The 14270-nt window shown below is 36.0% G+C and overlaps 1 protein-coding gene across 1 annotated transcript in view; it reads right to left on the bottom strand.

Moving 5' to 3' along the window:
* LOC120775168 (galactose mutarotase-like) overlaps window positions 1-14270 on the bottom strand; it is a 32739-nt gene that overhangs the window by 1280 nt on the left and 17189 nt on the right. Inside the window, exon 6 of the mRNA XM_040105219.1 lies at window positions 383-472. Coding sequence (XP_039961153.1) covers window positions 383-472 — 90 coding nt within the window. The remainder of the gene's footprint in view (window positions 1-382; window positions 473-14270) is intronic.

The raw sequence follows: 14270 nt of genomic DNA, 5'->3' as shown, positions 1-14270 counted from the left end.
TGTCTTTAGCGTATTATCCTTTCCTTTGACTTTCCGTCAATCTTTCGTTTGCTTTTGTCATTGTTGTATCCGTCTTGTCAGCTGTTTCTGTAGCTTCTGTGTCTACGAATTTCTTTTAATTTTCCCTCAGTTATACACATCCTCAGCATTCTTCCTGTGCCCACAGCCGCTTGTTTGCAAGCGCTTTCTTTGCCATTGTCAGTGTCAGTCACTGTCCGATACTTTGACATGGCGAAATGCTGGCATGCTGGGTGATATACATATGTATACAAGAATATATACATATGTACATATGTAAGAGAATATATATATGTATATGTGCGGAATATTGTATGTGTGTGTATGTATGCGTGTGTTTAATTGTAACCACTATTGAACTCACATGATTGGGTGCGTCGGGATACTTTTGTGTCTCCAGACAGAATGCGCCGTGCTTTTGGTAGGTGGCTTTATCTCTGCCCTTTAGGAGTTTCTGTGAAAAGAAAGTTCAAAACATGATTAAAAGAATAACAGAAGACCGCAAATGTTGCTGTTATAGAATTTATTTATGTGTATCTATATATTATTAATTACTATGTAAATAAATGAGCTCAGTTGTTAGATTATTAGATTAGATGCAAATAAAGAGAATATATGGTATGTAAGTATAAATAACGGAATGATTATTATATTGACATTGATGAAAATTATATAATCTGTCAGTCATGAATTCAGCCATTTCAGAAATGGAGACCATTTATTATATATTTATTAAATTTCATCCTGTACTCACTTGGCTTTAATGACAGCAAACCCATAACAATTGAAAAAAGTGTAACTACAATATATTTCTAGTCTTAAATATGAAATACTATTATGGTTGAGCTATATGAAGGTATCCACACTTCAGGCTCTCTAAAAATAATGATTAGTTGCCACAGTTGATACTTGGACCTTTCCTCAAAACTGAAAAACCAACTTAAGGGCTCCATCTATTTGTGAATTTCAAAAAAACGACTTGGTTTTGCAGATGTATAGAGTGTAGATATATTTGAGAACATTCTTCGAAAGTTAAAATTTAAACCGGCAAATAGTTTCGGAGATATGAGCGAATTTATTTGTAAGTTAGGCTAACTTGAAATTTTCACACACTTTCCGTCGACATAACAGGCTTTTCAATAGGAACGCTAAAAAAAAGACCAATAGGGACAGCGAAAGGCGTCATATTTTTCCCCGTTCTTACGACATTTTTCTTCAGTAAGGTTTACCATTTCATTTCCAAAATTCTGAATCAGTGGCTTCAAATTTAAGAGCGCTACGCCCAATTTATGGTCATAATCGTCCTCTAAGACCGAAAATTGAGGGTCTAGTAGAAAAGGGCACAGTACAAAAAGTCCCCATGCCAGTGAGATAAAGAACTACTCGTAGTCTCGAGAATAAATAAATTAGTCTCTCACACGTCGTTCTCAAGCGTTGGGCATCGTTTAGGAGAATTTCACGAAAAGATCTGGGCCTACATCCTTACAAGATCTGTTTGACGCAAGAACTGATTTATTAAAAACCAAGTTTGGTGAACGTGTTATTTTACGAAATGGCCCAGTCAATTGGCCACCTCGGTCGTGCGGTTTGACGTCAATAGACTATTTCCTGTGGAGCTATGTCAAGTCTATGGTCGATTTATGCTTGAAAACCTTCGAAAATTGGGTTCAGCGTTTCATACATCGAGTTTCATACATACAAACACTTATATAGTGCTTTTATTGAAAACCCCGTTATTTGTTAGTTAGTGGTAGAAATAATAAAGTTCTTTATTATACTTTAGTTTTTTTGTGATATACATAAACTCAACCAAAAGCGTTAAATGTAATCCTGGGGGTATATCAGGCAAACATCAATCCAAGGATGGGAAATCTCAATTTCATACTTGATTAATGAAAATAATAATAAAATTATACTATATTAAATTTTACCGCAAAGAGATGCTTTTATAAGAAGGATATTCTTTCTGAATTTCATTAAAATATCTTATATATTGACCGATATATGAGCTATAAAGTCAACCGGAAATTTATATTAGGTATATATGGGTTAAGGGAAGTATTGATCCGATTTTACTAATTTTTGGTACAAGGGCATGCTGTTATCAAAGAAATATTTTCCCCGAATTTCAATACTAGACCTCTCAGATTGACAGATATGTTTGGTAAAGAATTAGCAATATGTACTGGCGTCCACATATATGTGTTTGTGGCTTTGAAAAGTTATAGTCCAACTTCGACAGAAGGCATTATTTGTACACAGTTATCACTTCATTGAGGTTTGATTTCAATATTGCAAAGTGAAGGAATCAGATAGAATTTAAAAGCTTGTTTTGTGGAAGGTAAGCGTGGTTGTCATACGATTTCACTCATTTTCATAGGGTGTGATATGAATATTTGGGTAATCTTAGACACCATATATGATTGAAATTGCTTTAGTACTTCCTAAGATATAGGATTTCAACTAAAGGTCTACGACGCCTGACCGAATGTCCTACTTTTACGCCTGCTCCCATAAAATTTTAGAAAAAAAATTTTATTTGAGGTTGTTACCGATGAAAACGTCAAAAAAGTCCACCAAATTATTTTGGATGATCGTAAAGTGAAGTTGTTTGAGATAGCAGGCATTCTAAGCATTATAAGGATATTTTATGGTGTATATATTTTGGAATGCGCATGGAATCAATTTTTATTGACTTTTTTGAAAATTTGACTTATATGGAAAGGACCGTTAATAGCGACTGTTATTGGACCACTTTAAAAACTAAACCACCGAAAAACGGCCACATTTGAAGAACAATAAAGTGGTGTTTCACCAAGACAATGCACCGTTTCACAAGTTAGTGAAAACGATGGCAAAAATTCATCCAGATCTGACTCCCAGCGACTATTTCCTGTTCTCAGATCTCAAAAGAATGCTTGCTGGGAAGACATTTTTGTCGATTGGAGATAATCGCATAATCGTCCTACAAAAATGGTATAGAAAAGTTGGTGAGTCGGTATAAGTAATGAATCAAAGATGAAGCAGAACAATATTGAATAAAAAAAAGAATTTCGTCAAAAAAAATACTATTGTGGGCCGTGCACTTTTCAGTTGACCTGTTAGTATTCTTAAAGACAGATACAAATAAATCTGAGTTTAAGAATTGCAGCCGAGCCCGATGAAGAACAGGGTATTTGGAATGATAGCTTACAGGAAAAATACTACTTCATTTGCAATGATAATAATCGAATTTTATTAAAAAATCACCGAAAATAAAAATTTTTACTATATGAAACTAACACACATATCATATTTTTTTGCAGCATATAAAAGTGACTGCAGGAAATCCACATGCGTGTAATGTACAAGGTGCGTCCCAAAGAAAAAAAAAAAACCGAACAAATGGTTTTTTCGGCAAAATTAATTTTTTTCAAAATAGTCTCCTTCTGCTTCAATACAGCTTTTTGTACGGTCCAAAAGCATGTCGAAGGAGTGTTTTAGTTCATTGGGCGGTATGGCCGCCAGTATGCAAGCCTTTTGAAGGACCTCTAAGTCGTGCACACACCTTTCGTGAGCCCAAATGTTCAGACAAAATGCGATAAATCGATGTTTTGGAGATGTTAAATTCCATTTCCAGGAACTTCAATGATGATTTCATCTGATTTTTGATGAATTCACGCACAGTTTCGATGGAATTTCCGGTGAACACGGATTTTGATTGGCCCACATGTTGATCGTCATTTATGTCCTCACGACCACTTTGAAAACGTTGAAATCATTCGTGAACTCTGCTACGGAATAGGCAATCATCGCCATAAACTTGTTTCATCAATTGAAGTGTTTCGGTAACAGTTTTACCAATTTTAAAACAAAATTTTCGTTGGCTCTTTGTTCGAAACTAATTTACGCACCGATAACACAAACATACTGACACTTAAAACGTAATAACTTCACTTCCAATCAATGAAACGTCTTGAAATTCTTACTAGAAAATCGATAGAAATAGCAGATTCTAACGCACCAGTCGACATATAGATGGCGCCACCAGGGGGCGCTAGATTCAAAAGTCCTGTTTACTTTGGAACACACCTTCTGTATCATATATCTATCTATCTATGTATCTCGCATATAATAGTGGCTGTAGGAAATCTAAATTTACGTTATGTAACATTGCAAATTTTTTTCTGCTTATTTCACATTTAATAGTAGCATACCATAGAAATTCATTGGTCACGTGGTTTAATATCAAAATAATAGCAATCTAGTTTACACGTGCGAATTTATATTTAAACAAAAGACACGCTGTAAAAAAATATAAAAGTCTAGTTCTATGGACTAATCGATTTTTGATACATTTAAAATGAAATATGTCGCAAATACGCTTAAATCATACCGGAGCAGTTGAGAAGTGTGTGATGTTTTGCATTTGCCCGGGAGCGACATCAAATGCACATTCTTATTAAAATTGTAAAAATCGGGAGTGGTATAAAAATATATAAATTTATTTAAAAATAAGTAAGGCAGAGCAAAGTTTGGGTGTAACCGAACATTTTATATTCTTGCAACTTGCAAGAATCAAAGTCCGAGAAATTCTTCTAAGAAAATATGGGAGTTGGGGGTGGCATCGACCCGATTTTATCTATTTTTGTCAGTAACACATATTAATAACATGCCACGTATTAAAAGAATGTTCCCTGGGTTTCATTAAGGTATCTCACATACAATCAGCAATCATGTGGAGTAAAGTCAGCCGGATGTTCGGAAATTTTGATATTAGTTATATTGGATCTAAGGGAAGCATTGTCCAGTTGCTACCTATTTTTGACATTCAGACATGCTATTCTTAGAAAAGGATGCTCTTCGAATTTCACTAACATATCTCACACATTGATGGATATTTTCGATAAAAACTTTGTAATTAGGGAATTAGATCCAAATAGTCGGTGTGTGTGGCGGTTGAACTTGGATAATTTTCGGTCCTAAGGTAGCAGACATCAGAGATTCTATCCGAGCAATGTTTTATCCCGATAAATTTATTGGAACTTGTTTTGGACAATGGAAAGTGAATGAAACTGGTGTAAAGTAAATGGATTTAGGCATATAAGCAGGCATATTATCTTTAGAAATTTCTCTCCGCGACTCGTCTATTTTACAGCAGGGTAAATACTAGGGTCCATGTCGGATGGGTAACAGCCTTTCTGAAGCATAAACAAAACCGAACTTCACGCTGTCACTTACTACTCAAACTCCCCTCGTTTGCCAGTATGTGATGCTAGTACTCATACGACCTGGCGTACCAGCAATACAAATATGCACTACTAATGCATTTTCATTGTATTGAATGTTGGAGTGCTTGTAGACAGAGCAATAAAACTGTGGCCAAAAACTAAAAACAGATTGGAACAGCACTACTACGCTAGGTAAACGTACATAGGTATGCATGTATGTGAAAGTGTGCATGTAAAATGCACGCGAGTGAACGCTTACGACACGTACGGCTAGTCAGCATGCCACAGGCGGTAAAGCTGTCTAATAAATGCACATATATTCCATTTTATGAGTCACATATGCGGCTAGTTTTTGTTTTTGTGCGAATATGGTTGTAATATGTAATCTAAATGTGTATGTATGCGTGTATGTGTAAGGCGGTAACTGTCTGTTTTCGTATAATGTGCTTGGCGCTTGAACGCGCAAACCCTATTTGTGTGTGTGAGTTTTAGTTTGGATGTGTGTGTTTATATGTGCATGTATGTGTTTTCTTGTTTACGCAAGACACATGTTTTCCTAATGAATAACCCTGCAGCCGAGCAAACACGCATGCGAATACAAAAACAATGGGCCAGCGGAAAACAGTGCTTACGGGCAGAAAATAGAAAACCATTGGCTTAAGAAAAAAGTTAAGAAAAAAGTTAAGAAAAAACGTTAACGTTCGGCTGCACTAAAGCTGTAATACCCTTTACATGTGCATTTATTGTAGCATAAAATGGTATAAAAGAGTCTTTAACTCAAATTTGCTCAGTCAGTTTGTATGGCAGCTATATGCTATAGTGATCCGATCCATACAATTTTTTGAGAAGCAGCCTTGGTGAATAATCTATGTCAAATTTTGTGCAGATATCATGTAAAATAAAATAGCTTTCCATACAAGGACATGTTTTTGATCGTTCAGTTTGTATGACAGCTATATTTATTCGATCTGTATAATATACAGAGAGACTGCATAGCTGATTTGGAAAATAGTATGTGCCAAATTTCGTGAAGATATCTCGTAAAATAAAACAGTTTTCCATACAAGGGATTGATTCTGATCAGTCAGTTTATATGGCAGCTATATGTTATAGTGAGTCGATCTGAACAATTTCTTCACAGATTATATCTTTGCATTAAGCAATAATTCCAGCCAAATTTCGTAAAAATATCTCCATAAATAAAAAAGTTTTCCATAAAAAGGATTGATTTTGATCGGTCAGTTTATATGGCAGCTATATGCCATATTGGTCCTATATCATTGGCTCCGGCAAATAAGCAGTCTATTGAGTAGAGAAAAAGGTACACATAATTTCAAATTGCTATCTAAAAAACGGGACAGACAAACGGACATGGCTAAGACGACTCAGCTCGTTCCGCTGATTATTTATAAGAATACTTTATAAGGTCTCCGACGTTTCCCTCTGGTTGCGAAAAACTTTGTGGCAAACAGAACAACCGAACCAGAAGAGGGTTAAAGTTAGTGTTAAAAAAAAAATAAAAAAATAAAAATAAAAACAACAACTAAAAAATAAAGCGTTGCAAAAGCGTTTTTCCTCATGCGGCTGCAGCAAAGGCCAACTGCCATTGGAAGTGTGCTGCTCGGTAACGGTATTGTTCTAATTTTCTTCGCACTTTATTGTATTTGGCTAGTTTTTCGACAATACTCCACGTGCTTGTGTGCGACCGCAGGCAAGAAAATGCGCTTGGGTGAGCGGCGAGTTCGGCGCTGCAGCATAAGCACGTGCCAGTCATAATAATGTCCACTTTTCAGCTACCAAAGCTGTTTTGCTGCTCGACTGCATCAAGGCATCCTGTTGCACGCACGCCCGAGTACACATACACACACGCACGCGCATAAAGGCAAGGCGGCAAGTAGCCACATGCATGAGCGACAAATGTGAAATAAAGTGCAACGGAAACGGAAATTGTACCATTCCAATCATAAAATACGCTGTTGGCCTTCAAGAAGTGAGCGCGTACGAAAGACGGTGTGTACTTTCGGCTACAAAAACAAACACTATTATATATTGTACCAAATGTGATTTCTATTACTCTGCGCTATGAAATTCACTTTGCAGTCGCTCAATTGAATTAGAATTAGTTTCGAAACACGTTTTAATTGAATTTTAAGCGTAATTAGCGGCGTAAACATGTGTGCAGTTAAGAATGCAGTGCTGCATACAGAAATGCGCTGCATATACATAAGCTGGAGTTGATTTCAAAGGGAAATAAATATGACTTTTCAATATTTTAAGAAGAATTTATGATAATATATGGACAAAGGTTGGCTATGGTTAAGCCTTTTAAGTATTAAGGCTGTTCCCAGATAAATAAGTGGGAATTGCACCACGACCTAAGGTCTATTGTGCCCTCTCCTAAACCATAACGACTCAGCGAGCCCAAGCATATTGATAAATTCCAATATACTTCTAGGTAGTATTGAGGCGATATGATCCCTATTTGGAAACATGAATGTAGGGGTTCTTTCTCCTGCGCCTACAGACTGCTGTGCAGTCAATTAGCACATTTTCGTGATTTTCAGACTCCATGTCGCAGAACCGACATTTGAACAAGACCATAATGAAAGGTTGGGGACTTTGTGACCGGGCACCTATATAAGATGCACTGTTCAGCTGTTTTATATACTCCTGCAATAGTAGCGATTTGATCTCGTACGCAGAGATCGCCTTAAGTGCCGCCTGACTGTAGTTGAGGATAAATATACTTTCATTGCAATAGTTGCTGTGGAAGTTTATCTTTACTCTTTGACTTATAGCAAAGAGGCTTGAAAAATGGTCGGTAAGCTTCGCATAGGTATGGAGAGTTTGGTGCGTGGTCCTGCGATTCCTGCACCAATTTCCTTCCACGTTTTCGAACCGTCGGTATACCATTTTATTGTACTATCCCTAAGCAGGCGAGTCGTTGCGGATTCGATAGTTGAAGTCCTATCGAAGTCTGCGATGCTTTCGAGGCCCAAGCCATCACTCCTTATGTGAGAGTTGGTGACACGACCATGGTGTACAACCACCGGATAATTGGTGTCTTGCAGCCCCAGGATTTACCAGTTAGCCGTTTGCAAAGCATAAGTGCCCACAAAGGTTAGGTTCCTGAGGCCAGGCAAGGACCTCTTTCTAGTAAACAGGACGATGGTCGTCTTCGAATGGTTGATGTTCAGCATCCCTTAGCAAGGCTAGACTACATCTCAGAAAACTTAGTTCACTGTTACCCAAAGGAAACTCTTACTAATTTTTTTCTGGAACCCAAGCATCGAAATCATTGGAGAAGAAGTGCAGTGAGCTTTTTCACGGATGAGTCGAAGCGAGAAGGGAAAGGGGTGTTTTTTGTAAGGACCGCTATAGTGTTTTTTCAGCAGAAATGACTGCGATTAAGATAGTGGTATACGATGAGCTCCGAACTCACTGCGACAGCAGAGCAGAAATACTAACGTTGTACTCGCTCAAGGTGCGCTTAAAGCTAGTTAAGGAATGTTCGTCTTCACGATAAAAAAAAAAAACAAACTACTCAATTATTAGACTCGTTTGAGGTCAATTCTAGTTAAATCGCTTTAAACTGCAAAACCGATGAGCTTGCTAGAAGGCATTCTTGTCTCAATTATATCGAATTGGGAACGAGTTTGACCTCTATAGTTCACTTGCGTTCTAGCAAGCGCTGGTCAACGACCAAGTTCTGTGCTATTGTGACCTCTTTTTGGCCTGGACCAGGAATTCCACTAAACTACTTGCTAGGTTCATCTTATAGTTTTCGTAGAAGTTCTCACTGGACTATACCCAACAGAAATTTATGCGGTTAGGTTAAAAGTCTTGTTGGACACAAGTTGTCAAAGTTGTTGTTCAGTGTCCTATTTTAGCAAGTTAACGGAAGTTGAAACGTTTCGGTACTTACATTTTCGGTGGACTATGTAAGGCTTTTGTAACCGAATCGACCTTTTAACGTAGTTTATGAGGTTAGTTAATCTTATACTGATTTTCTACAAATATGCTTTTTTGGGCTTAAGAAAAATTTTCTTGAAGCAGTATTCTCATTATACAGTAATAACGAAAAATCTTTGTAAACAATAACCCTGTGTATATTAAGTGATCTATGCTACTTGCATCACTCAAAAGAGCACGTCGGAGACCTTACAAAGTATATATATATATATGCAGAAATGATCAGCGTAACATGCTGAGTCGATTTAACTATTTATGTCGATTTATGAACTAACGTTCCTCAGTGTTTGAGATATAGATCTGAAATTTTACAGAAGCCTTATTCCCTTGAAGAAGCTATTTATTTGAAGGAATTGCTGATATCGGACCACAATAGCACCTAACTGCCGTACAAACTGAATGATCGGATTCAAGTTTTTGTGTGGAAAACTTTTCATATGACGAGATATCTTCATCAAATTTGGTATGAGTTATTGTTCATAAAAATAATGTAATATCGAAAGAAATTATTCAGATTAGCTCACTATAGCATATAGCTGCCATACAAACTGGCCGATCAAAATCAAGTTCTTGTAAGGATTTTTTTCGTTTTCATGGAGGGCATTTTAGTTTCGGTTTAAGCGAAGTTAACATATTTTCTTGTTTCGGTTAAAATTGAACCGTTAAAATCATACGTACTTTAGTGGAAAGTCTTTTGTATAATGCCTCCAGGGCTCTCCACAAGCTGACACAACATACCCTTGACCAACTTAAGGTGAGAAGTGAAAAATCGAATACGATAGAAAACGATTTAAGGGAAATTCACTTGTCTCATGAACTCGGAACGAAAAAAACAGCAGTGTGAATAATGGAAGCACAACATTTACAAAAAAGTTGCGTATACGCCTTGGGTGTTTTCTTTATGGCAATGCTAACCTTTAAAATTTGTGTTTATATTACCATATACATACATATATTGATTATAATTTGTTTGTCAGTTTTTCAGCTTAATTGTTGTTGCTTTATCATTTATATTTTATTTTGAAACGTTTATTATTATGGCACTGCGGTTTCGCTTTATATGTAGAAACGCAAGCATTAGCTCAAAACTGTTTTATTTTACTGTGAATTCCATTTTCCCCCTTCAGTTAGCTATTGTTGTTTGCTTTTGTTGTTATTACAGCTTTCCCCCAACGCAAAGCTTTTTGTTTGCATTTTTATTTGCCAGCACTGGCGTGAATTATTGTTATTATTGTTGTTCTGCGTTCCTCAATGCGCAAATCAAACAACACTTTGTGCAAGTTTTCAACTTTCTGGCAGCACTCATGCTGCCAACGAAGTGGTCAGCGGCAAACAAGCAGGCAACACTATATGAGCGCGCACCGTGCACTCACACCAACGCACACATACACAGTTATTAGCTGGTACACATTTTGTTTATAAACTCATGAAATGCTTATGTGCATTTATTCTCATTTACATGCACATATGTAAGCACGTACACACATTCACACTTGCATACATTCAATAAAGTTGTGCTTGCCTCGAACTCATTTGAAAATTTGCTTTGCGCTTTGAAAGTTGCTCAATTGCGGTTGCTGCCACATCGTTGGCTAATTGAGTGCGCCATTAAAGCGTGAGATGCCTAGGTATATGTATGTGTGCGTAAGTATATGCAAATGTTTGTATATGCAAGTCTAAATTGGAGGAGCAACACAAAGTAAACAGGCAAACAACAATGCATAGAAATTTCAACAACAAACAGGCAAATTCTGTAAAACTGTACTTAAATAGTTGTTGCTGGATTTCTTTTTTTTTACAATTCTGAGGCTTATCGCCTTTTATTGTTGTGGTTTGTGGATTTCCACATTCCTTTGCCTCCTACGAATGTGCTATACATTTTAATAATGAAGTAACTCCAATTAACTTCCTGCAAGTTTTTATTTTTGCAGCTGGTTTTAGGTAAACATTTTGAAATAAAAACTATTGGGACAGACTTTCATCAAATTCTGCTCTAATTTTGTTAATATGGATCACACATGTGAATAAAAAAAACAGCAACTAATCCAAAAAAGGTCTTAAAGTTACCCACAAGACTCGGTTTAATACTTTTAGGCTATGAAACCTCGTTTTTGATTAATTTGTAGCTAACGCGGAAATCTTTATGTAAGAATAGAAGAAGAAAAGTTCCAAGACAATAGTAGAAATCCATCTATTCGAATATCTCTACAACATGTACGAGAAATAGTCCCTCAGTTTTTGAGATATCGCTCTTAATATTGGCCCACGTTATTTTCTCTCCAAATAGCTGCTCTTTTGTCGGAACCGCCGCTATCGGTTGACTAACCTGTAGAATAAAGCTGCCATACAAACTGAACTACCGGAACCAAATATTTGCATGGAAAACTTTTTCACTTCACGAGATATCTTCGCGAAATTCGACAATTATTATTTTTCAAGGAAATATTGGAACATTCAAAGATATTGCTTAGATCGGATCACTATAGCATACAGTTGCCATAAAATATTTCGCATTGATAGCTCAAAAATTGAGCGACTAGTTCGCGTGTATACAGACAGACGGACATGGCTAAATGGTCTCAGCTCCTAACGCTGATCATTTATGTATGGTATATATTTTATAGGGTCTCTGACGTTTCTTTTTGGGTGTTAAAAACTTTATGGTAAACTCAAACTGCCAAATAATAGCCAAACCTTATAGTTGTAATAAAACTTTCTACTTTCTAGATATCTAACCTAATTTTTTTCTGATTTATTACATGTCTACTTTTATAGACGCGATCTCTATTAGAAAATATGTGTCTTTTGAAGCAACGACTCATCAGTCTACATAGTTAGAGCATTTTCAGCCAAAATAATAATACAAGTATAAAACTTTATGGTAAAATTAGCATTTAGAAGACTTTAAAAAATTATTTTGAGGTATAAGGCCAAGTTAGCAGGCTAAAAAGCTTCCTTCATTTCTGTTGGGTGAATCCAACTGCCGTTGCTGCATTATACTTTGGTGATTTTCCCAAAACCAAAAAAAAAATCGAGTAAACTATCCATTTCATTTTAAAATTTCCATGTTTTCTATCTTTTATTAATTTATTTATTTTTCTCTCATTTTTTGAACTGATGCGGAAGGAATATAGGCCAATTGTAAAGTTGGTCGTCAATCTTAAAGAGAAATATACATATATTCGGAGGGATGTTTCTCATGAGCTTTAATTATCGAAGTATTAAATTAGCTAATATATAATATTATATATTAATTTTCCAAAGGTAAAGCCGAAAGGTGAAGGACAAAGTTATGTGTAGAAGTTTACACTAGTGAAAAGAATTCTCTCAGCGCTATTCGCTTGGGAATGGCCAGAAATGACTCTTTTACATATGGCTCAAGCAGCTCATGACTTCCGGTCTTAGACCAAGTATCTCCTGGGTAGCCAAAAAAAACATTCGTTTGAAGGCAAACTAAAGTGAGAAGGCGAAACATCTCTCGCCAGGTTTGTGCGCTGAAAACAACACTCCTTAAAGAAAGAAAACAGTTGTAAACTCGGCTAAATATACGACAAAAAAGTTTTTATGTTCATAAAATATATGAAAACCTATCTAGAAAAGAAATAAAATATAACTAGACAGAAGAAATTACACTTGGCGAAATTAATTTCTAAACCAAAGATATTTTCTAGAATTTTTTATCACAATGATATGTACTACGTGTGACTGGAGTTACAAATTTTTAACTCCAACTATAATATATAACATCTTATCATTTATAGGTATTAGTTTCAAATGAAGTTTTACAACATTAAGTACAAAAATGTGATTTGGAGTTACCTCATTTTAATAGTAAACACCACAAACAATTAAAATTTTTGTTTGTAAACACCTGAGCACTGCTACTCGCTACCATTTTTATCCCTCGCAACACCTTCCACAAGGTAAAAAAGTTTTGTTCAGCTAACAGTTAGGATATTTGAAATACCTGAAACTAATTGAGACAGTTATAGAGCTTTATGATGAAAATAATCAGCTCATGCCTTGTGGATTTCTTATGTGTGTCTGTCCATTAGCTTTTATGATATGCAGTGCAAATATTCTTTGTCACTTTGAGGAGATCGTTGTTATAGATGGGCTGAAATTAACAATTGCCAAGACTAAAAAATGTCGTTAAGCTAAAGTGGGTATAAGCAGCTAATTATGTCAGCCAAATTGGTCTACGTCTTCCGTCTTCCTTTATTATAGTTTTTTTTTACCTTTACCTATACTGTGTACAACATAAATTAAGCCTAAATGAAGATATCGAAACAAGATTTATTGTAAAGATACCCGTCATATCTGACACCCCTTATCCAAAAAATTTTCAAATCGGATTACAAACAATTAAACCACAAGATACCGGAAATGAGGACCACTGAATCTATAACTGATGTTAGATCGAAAATCGGTTAATCTGAGCTTTTTTATACCCTGAACAGGTTATATTAAGTTTGTCACGAAGTTTGTAACACCCAGAAGGAAGCGTCGGAGACCCTATAAAGTATATATATAAATGATCAGTATGTTAAGCTGAGTCGACTTAGCCATGTCCGTCTGTCCGTCTGTCTCTCCGTCTATCTGTATATATACGAACTAGTCCCTCAGTTTTTAAGATATCGTTTTGAAATTTTGCAAACGTCATTTTCTCTTCAAGAAGCTGCTCATTTGTCGGAACTGCCGATATCGGCTTACTATAGCATATATGTAGCTGCCATACAAACCGAACGATCGGAATCAAGGGCTTGGAAAACTTTCGCATTTGACGTGGTATCATCACGAAATTTGACATGAATTACTGCTTAAGGTAAGAATATAATCTCCGAAAAAATTGTTCAGAACGAATTACTATAGCATATAGCTTCCATATAAACTGAACACACAGTTACTAAAAGAAATGCACTTGTGAAGGGTATATTACCTTCGGTGCAGCCGAAGTTAACGTTTTTTCTTGTTTCATAATAACAATGCTAAGACAATTCATATTCGTTTCTATGGCGAATGGTGATACTGGTGAAAAGTCCCAATGGATATTTTTGATGATTAATTGCC

Source organism: Bactrocera tryoni, chromosome 4 (genome assembly GCF_016617805.1).
Source record: "Bactrocera tryoni isolate S06 chromosome 4, CSIRO_BtryS06_freeze2, whole genome shotgun sequence".
Lineage (NCBI taxonomy): Eukaryota > Metazoa > Arthropoda > Insecta > Diptera > Tephritidae > Bactrocera > Bactrocera tryoni.
Note: the sequence above shows the minus strand (reverse complement) of the source record. Positions and strands in the feature narration are given on the sequence as shown.